This window comes from Gossypium hirsutum, chromosome D12 (genome assembly GCF_007990345.1).
Source record: "Gossypium hirsutum isolate 1008001.06 chromosome D12, Gossypium_hirsutum_v2.1, whole genome shotgun sequence".
NCBI lineage: Eukaryota > Viridiplantae > Streptophyta > Magnoliopsida > Malvales > Malvaceae > Gossypium > Gossypium hirsutum.
The window spans coordinates 48,716,604-48,725,527 of record NC_053448.1 but is presented as its reverse complement, the minus strand read 5'-3'; the positions used below and the strand labels follow the sequence as shown (position 1 = coordinate 48,725,527).

At 30.9% G+C, this 8,924-nt stretch overlaps 1 protein-coding gene across 1 annotated transcript; it reads right to left on the bottom strand.

Moving 5' to 3' along the window:
• Positions 1-4,741: 4,741 nt before the first annotated feature.
• On the bottom strand, positions 4,742-6,177 carry LOC107946286 (HMG-Y-related protein A). Its single transcript, XM_016880544.2, has 2 exons — positions 5,573-6,177; positions 4,742-5,481 (listed from the first exon to the last, which is right to left on the bottom strand). Exons 1-2 carry the CDS (start codon positions 5,648-5,650, stop codon positions 5,011-5,013), a joined length of 549 nt encoding a protein of 182 aa, XP_016736033.2. The 5' UTR covers positions 5,651-6,177; the 3' UTR covers positions 4,742-5,010.
• Positions 6,178-8,924: the final 2,747 nt, after the last annotated feature.

Below are 8,924 nucleotides of genomic sequence, written 5' to 3'. Positions count from 1 at the left end.
GATTACATATGTTACATATTGTTTTAAGCATCTCATTTGTTCATGAAAAAAAACATTAACTGATTTATTTATGTCGCTATAATAGGTTTTATAATTAAATTATATATTTGATTAAAACATATCTAGTATGCAAATTTATGTTAACAAACCAAGGAATTTTATGGTTATTCGGATTTTATTTAGTTCAAAGAATTATTAAAGGTAGTAGTTCATATATTTTATATTATTCCATTTGTTAATTATTTAAAGAAATGACATAAGCAATTGTAAATAAAAAGTCCTATGAGCTTAAATGGTTGGATTTTGAATTAAATTTCATACATGTTTATGATAATGGTTATGAAAAAAAATTGCTAGATTTTCATTATGTCATATTTTTATGTTTGAGATGTGACGTTTATTGATATATTTAGTATAAGCTTGTTTCTATACATGACTTAGACAAGTTATTCTTGGTAGTTAACTGATTATCCAAAACTCTTGTTAAAAGGTTTTTAAAAGTATTTTGAATCAAGCTCGAGACTTCTCGATCCGAAGCGAGAATCATACCACTAGACCAAATTCCCTACATTAGAAGATTTTGGCATATTCCCTAAAGTGAATGTTGTATATAATTATTTGGAAATTATATTTATTGACTTAGTGCATTATAGACTTCACATTTATTTAGACATTTCCAATAGAAAATGTCACAATAGCACTTATATGTTGATACAAAGTAAAAGAAATGACAGTAAAATTATCAATTTGTTGCAATTTAGTACAATTGAAACGCATGTTAAAGTAAACCAGAAGTTTACTGGTACAAATGCATTTACTACTTGGCATGACAAGTTAGACCATCCTGGATCATATACGATGCAAAAATTAATTGAGAATTCATATGGACATTTATTAAAGAACTAGAAGATTCTTTAATTTAAAGAATTCTCATTTGTTGGTTATTCTCAATGAAAATTGATTGTTAGAAACTCACTAGCTAAAGTTGAGATTTAATGTCTTGCATTTCTAAAATGAATATGGGCTCATTCATCCACCATGTGGATGATTTTGATATTATATGATTTTGGTAAATGCATCTACAAAATAATCACGTATGTGTTATCAACTTGCAACCTGTCGTTTGCAAGATTGCTTGTTTAAATAATTAAATTCAAATCATGCAATTAAGACAATTTATCTTGTCAATACTGATGAGTTTGTATCTCAGTCTTTTAATGATTGAGTTTGAAAAACTTTTGTAAAATATTTTTATTTATGCGCATAATGGTTTAGAGAAATTATTGATTGAACGCCTCTGATTAATGTCTAAACCATTATTTATGAGAACTAAACTTCCTATTTCAACATGAGATCATGTTGGTTTACTTGTTGTATGCATCAAGCCAATAAGTTATAAATACTCCCCATGACAATTGGTTTTTGATCAAGAGCTAAATATTTCTCATCTTTTTGTATGGGTGTATATGTTTCAATTGCTCTACCACAACGCACAAAGATGAGTGAATCCTCAAAAAAATTTGGGAATATATATTAATTACAAGTTTCTTTCTATTATTAGATGTTTTAAATGTATTGAAGATTCAATTATGACATGACTTATGATTACAATTTTGATTCGATAGTTTCCCCGATATTAGAGTGAGAGAAATAATAACTTGTAATGAGCTAGGGGAAGAGTAATTTTAACCAAAAATTCAACAAGGATAACTCATTATAAGTTAACTGTTAGATGTATTTACAAACTTAATGAGAATAACCAATTGTTATATACCATCTAATATTTTAATTTGAATCAAAGTCCCAATAGGACATTCAGTTAGAATAAATAATAGATTGATTGATTCCAAAGATGAAAATTATTCTAGACGGTCATACAGTGGAGGCGGGTGCTCCAGAAGAGGCCGAAAACATAACTAATAAATAAAACTCTAGAAGAGATTCAGGTACTTGAAACTGAAGATTAAAATAATGAAAATAAGAGATCTCGATAAGTTATGTAAATTAGAGAAAATGTGGAATTGGATAATAAAAGTGGTCGACAATGATTTTACATGCAATATTATTATTGAAATAATGAAATAGAAGGAGGATCTTGAATAAATATATTGAGAAATATAGAAATGGAGTAAATGGATCAAAATTGAAAGACGCAACTCAAGTACAATTAAATTCGTGTAGGTTTTTGGACCAGTAGTCCAAATATCTAAAGGTATAAAGCCAGTGAGGGTGCGAATAAGTAGTTTTACAAAAGCAGAATAAAAATATGAAGTTTTTCGCTAAGTCCTGGCATTGATTATAAAAAGATATAATATTTTTTTGTAGTGGATGCAATAACCTTTAGATATATTATTTCTGCAATTCATAAAAGATTTAACATGTATCTAATGATTGTTGGTATAACCTTTTATGAACCACTATATAGTAAAGTTTATATTAAAATCCTTGAAGGATTTTGGATGCTAGAAGCATATTGACATTCTCGAGAAATTGTTCATATATATGAATTGAAATAATTTGAATATATGTGGTAAATAGTAGTTGAAGGAGGATTATAATATGATCCAAAATATCTATTTGTGTTTTTATAGAAGAATCATGAGTAAAGTTTGCTATGATTATTGTTGAAACTCTTGAAGAGCTCAAAATTTATTTTCCCCTTAATTTTCCATCACTCATGACTTTCAAAAGAATGGTAATATAAATGTTTAGCAAATACATTCAAATGGTCATTTGAAAAACTAGTATTCAAGTTTGAATACTTAGAATATGTGATGTTTTCATGAGGGTGAGTAAATACGCGTTGTACTCTTTTTCCCTTAACCGAGGTTTTGTCCTATTGGATTTTCCTGGTAAGATTTTTAATGAGGTAGCATATCATGCGCATTATAGATATGTAAATAGAGATTTTGAAGAAGCTTTGTAAATATTCTGATTTATCAATAAAATACGCTCTCTATTGCTCTCTCATTTTTTTTGTTCTTTACTCTCTGTCTATTTATTTTATAACATAAATCAGTTTAATTATCGATTTTTTGTCTAGGCTTTTGATTTTTATCGTTTTCAAACAATTTGGTCAGAGATAAATTCAAACTTTTTATTCAGACCCAATTTAATTTCAACAAAATTTTATATTATTTACTACAAAACAATATTATCGCTAAAGTTTTCTTTAAACTGCTTTAAATTTTTTTAGAAAAACATTTTGTCTAAATTATCTTAGATCAAAATTTTAAAAATTATACACAGACCAAGTTATTGATCCAGTTTGAAAAATAAAATATATTAAATTAAACTTGTAATAATTTTCAATAAACAACTAATGTATTCCTATGTATATTATATTTATACAGATTTCAAAACATTAATAATTTAATTTATATAAAATTTTAGGTTTTTTTTTTTTTGCTTGTTCAAACATGTTCATATTATTTTATTCATACCATGTTGTGTTATAATTGATTGTTGAAGGTTAATATATACTTTGCTTTTTGAACTTTTCTCATTTGTAGAATTGTAGTTAATTGGTGCTTAAATTTTTTTTATTTAATTTTTCAACATACTTTGATACTTATACAATAATATTATTAAAATGTGATAGCATTATATTGTCAATTAATAATATGATATCATATTATTACATGTTGCAAGTATTAACAAAAATTTAATTTTCTTTTAAAAATAAATGAATTTGAACAACCTAGACATTACTTTTTTTCAAATCATTTAAACTTTTAAGTATGCTTCTTTAGCAATTTTATATAAATTAAAACAAGCTATTAGACCCTATACTTTACTCAAATTTTAAGTTTTAATTATTATATTTTAAAAGTTTAAAATTCACTTTACCTGCATACAGAGTTTTAAGCTTCTTTTTTAACTAATTTTAACATAAATTAATGATTGAGTAGTCAAAATCACTAATTGTAGTGTTTGGTGAATGAAAATTTGTAAAAGTTTGTTGAACTAAAACTTCCAAAACAAAAAAATACTAGAATGGATAACTTTTTTCACAACTAATTAGGAATGAGACATATTAAATGATATATCCAATGATGCTTGCTCAAAAATTACTTATTTTGCCACATACTTTCAAACCTAATAGATATCTCAAAGCATTGTAACCTTCATTCTCTCATTTTCATTTTTACCTTCAAAATCAAAAATATATTTAAAAAAATATTCACTAATTAATTTTCACAATGGATATTTTAATTCCTTGGTAATAATATTTTATTTCAATAATTTCACCCAATAAACAAACAAACACTTAATAATAAAATGTCATACATTTATTTGTTATTTTACAAATATTAGCTTTTAACTATCAGTTAAATTTTATCAATCACTTTTTAAATATACAATTAATAAAATCAATTGATTAAACCAATCATTACAATCAACAATCAACCAATTACAAAACAAAATCATCATATAAAAACTATTTAATAAACATGTTGTGGGTTCATTTACACAAAGTTAAATTTGGAATTCAACATACTTTGATACTTAAATATAAAAACTTAAAATTGTGTCTAAATAAATGAACCACAACATATTTTAACCTTAAATAACATTCCAAATAATTGAAATTATTATTTAGAAAAGCTAACCTTACAACTTGTCTTCTTAAAAATAAAATGGTAAAAAGCAAAAGATATTTAGATTAGTTGTACTGTTTTCTTTTAATAGAAAAATATAAAAGCAAAAGCAAAAGAAATGAAAAAAAGTGATCAAAGGGTAAAGAAAAGGGTCTTAACAATTACATGGAAATTACAAGGAGTCGAACAAAAGTAAAGTCTAAGCCCTACAGTAAAATCATTACAGTACCCCCACCCCAAGTTAACTAAAAATTAAAAAGGAAAAAAAAAACAGCTAAAACGTCAATTAGCTGATAACTAAACCACACCTAAAAAATTAAGGTTAAAAAAATATTAAACCTAAAGCGGGAGGTGGAGCAATGACGGTATGAGCCATTTTCTCCATTCTCTTTCATTTAAGTTGGCTGCTTTACTGAAAACCTACCGACGGTAACACTTTGGGAGGTCGACCGCGGCCTCGCTTCACGCCGGGAGGAGGTGGAGGAGCAGTGTTGGTACCAGTCTTAGCCTTCTTAGGGGGGCGCCCACGTGGCCTTCCGGTGCTGACGGATTTGGTCTTGGGGGGAGCCAATAAGTCCTTCGGCTTAGGCGGACGACCACGAGGTCTGGGAGGAGAGACGACGACGCCAGGTGGAAGAGGAACCTTGGGTTTAGGTGGACGTCCACGTCCACGCTTGGGTGGGGCATTGGGGTCGGGTTTCGAGTAATTGTTGTTCAACATAACAATTTGACCCATTTGTTTCATCTGGTTGAGGTGGTGGGAGAGGAGAGTGGAGTGAGACGCTGGGAGATCGGAGTGAGTGGAGTCCATGTGCTTGGCGATGGATGACATACTGGAACCCTCTTTCTCATTCAATGCCTCTATGGCTTCCAAAATCATCTATCAAGTAAAATCAGAAAATTAAAAAAAAAAGTTAACATCAAATGAAATGATCTGGAAAAGCCCAACAAAACAACGAAATGCAAACTACCTGAGGGTAGTCTGGAAGTGAAGAAGATTGTTGAGAAGGATTGAGGCCTTGAGTTCGACTAATTTCTTCGGTCGCCATTGAAATTTAGAGCTTTTTCTCTTAGCTTTCTTATTATTTAAGAGAAAGCGAAGAAGAGAGTGAGAGGAAGACGAAGTAGTGAACTGTTAATTGTTGATTTTGTTGAGAAGGCTTTAGGATTTAAAAGGGAAAACTTGGCTGTGAGATGGAAGGAAAGGGAGAAGAACAATGGTAGGAGCTATAATCCAACGGCTAGGGATAGCTTATTGGGGGTGTTTATCCAACGGTATCCAGTTATTTCATGCGACACTACGAGGATTGATGACGTGGATTCGGATTAATGAATTCCTTTTCTGCTTTGAATTCATCACATCAGTTACAATAATAAATTAAGGTTTTTTCTTTTTTGATGCGTCGAAGGTGTACCACTGGCTGCGCAAAAGTAATACAAAAAAGGGAAAGGAAGGGTAGGAGAGGATAGCGGGGTTTCAGATTTACTATGACGAATCAGAAAAGGCCATGTACAGGAGATCACAAGGGAGAATTTACAGCGAAGGGTGGGGGCCTGATGATAATCGAGTACAACTGAGCTGGACCAATACTTTTATTGAAACAATAGATAAATTGCTCTCTAGGTTTGTTTGTTTTTTTCTCATCACACTTTTGAAACTTACAAAATCACCCTTCAACTATTTTAGTTTTTTTTTTTTTGGTTTTTTTTCTGCTAAGTCTTGTTAAATGTTTTACAAGTTGGGGGAGTATTAGAATTGGTATAATAATTAATTTAACACTCATATTTGACATATTGTATCAGTACTTCTTTAGTTATAAATTAACTACAAGAACATCCCGACAATTTAATTCCTTGACGATCTTGCAAAATGAGGAGAGTTTAATTAATAGTCTCAATTGTGCATATTATTTAAATTAGATCACTTAATCTCATGGTATCACCCAACTGTACACCAGTCGAACCACGCCAATTTTTTCTTCGATAAAATAAAAACGAAATTTAAGAATAGAGTTATTTTAACCAACAATGTATTGTTCAAGCATCGAACATGGGGCCTTACCAATACTAAGAGACGATCCTATTTTTCTTCTAATCTAAAGAAAAAGCGAATACCAAGGATGTAACACCCCAAAATTTTAACATTGACTATTGAATTTCATCGTAATTAAATCTTTGTATCGGTGGTTTTGTGATCTACTTATGTGATTGACGTTAGGAGTTCGAGTCGTATTTTTAGAAGTTTTATTATTTTATTTTAAAGATAACCTCTATACATAAATAAGTTTAATACAATGTAACCTTGTGTGAAGAATGAGTTTGTTGGTTCAATGGTTATACATTTATATTCTATTTGGTCCTGTATTTGAATCCTTGAGTTTGCAATGAGGAATATTTTTACTAAACATTGGAAGGTTGGTTGGTGGTTAACTTAAATTATTTTGAACTAATTCTATGATCTTTTTTTTTCCTTTTTGTTTCCTTTCTTATTCTTATTCTTATTTTTTCTTTGTTTTTTTCTTTTCTTCTTCTTTTATATTTTTGCTTGTTTCAATACTTGATACTGTGTTAACTGGGAATTCTTTTGTTGCTCATTGCGTTGTTTATGCAATCGTTGTGTAAGTTTTGTAGTTATCTCATTCAGTCTCTACGAGTTTTCGTCTTGTTATCGTTTATTCTGCCGAAATGAGATTTTACTTGTTTTACTTGAATTCTTTATTTAAGTGTTCAATTGGTTACCTTTTTAGGTGAATGACTTACGAAAGGCACTCCTCCATCGCGTTAGTCTGGTTTTTTGCTAATACATGAAAGATAAGTGTGCGAATTTGAGTTGGGGTTGTGTCAAAACTTTTGACAAAATTTTGGCGATAGGTCGATCTTAGCGATGATTTGAGAATGATTGTATAATTGATTATTGAATGGTCATTTTAGGTTCTGGGATTCTTCTACGTTGTTTATACTTAGAAACTATCGCAGGTGTGTACCGAAAACCCCTGTTTTTGTGAATTTTGGACGCCGAAAAATGTGGCTATCGACGCCGCACGGCCGTGTGGTAGATCATATGGTTGGCCGTGTGTCCAGGCCGTGTGTGGCCATGTTAGTGCAAGGTTCACACGAGTAAAGAGCATGGGCATGTGTTTAGGTCGTGTAACTCACTATTTACAAATTAGGACCACACGGCCAAGGACACGGGCCTGAGCCCAGGCCGTGTGAGTCACATAAGTAAGGACACGGGCATGTGTCCATGCCGTGTAACTCTCTGTTTGCGATTTAGACTCACAAGAGCAGATGGCACGGGCAAGGGTCAGGCCGTGTGAGCCACACGAGCAAGGACACGGGCGTGTGTCTAGGTTGTGTAACTTACTGTTTATGATTTAAAACTACACGAGCAAATGACATGGGCTTGTGTCCGGCCGTGTCGCACATAAATAAGGTTCGAACCTAATTTTTGAGGTCGTGAGTGTTGTTTAGCACGAGTACTAGCCTTCACAATGTATTTATGATCTGAATTTGATTGTATAATGACTGTCTGATACTATGAGATTGAGATATGAAGTATATAAATGTATATAAATTGTGATGACTATTAATGACACTGATATGTATTAACTATTTATGAATTGAATCAGAATGACTGAACACATGTTGTTGATATATGTAATCTGCATTTGCATGAATTTAGGATATTTGTGAAAGAGGAAGTGATCTGCTCTGAATTAGTGGCTAAGCCACGTTATATATATAATGGGTTTAGGATATTTGTGAAGGAGGAAGTGATTTGCTCTGAATTAGTGGCCAAGCCACATTATATATATAGATATATAAATTTGGCGCTTTGTCACATTTTCGATATAGTAGCTAGTATGTATCTTTGTAAATATGTCAAACAGACAATCTATGGTGTGTAGGGTTGGTTGGGCATTGAACGCCTTTAATGGTGTGTTAGGATTGTCGAAGATGGTGTTTAGCCGATGGGGATAAGAATAATTGCATATATATCTGATATGTTATGTATTTGAAACTGAAATTGCTTTTGCGTATATATCTGATCCGTTCTATATCTAAACCGAAATTGCTTCTGTTATTTAACTAAATCTTGAGATTCAGGAATTATCTATAAACATGTTTTATTTGAACGAATGTCTTTTATGCACATGTTTTATTTGAACGAATGTCTTTTATGCATTGGGTACAAAACTGATTTCATTGTTGACTGAATTTCAGGTGGTTCTCAAACTTGAACGGGTCAGCGTTACGGGAGCTTGGTCAATCCATTTATCTTTCCTTTTCACTTTACTATTAGTAATTGTAGCTTTCTACGAT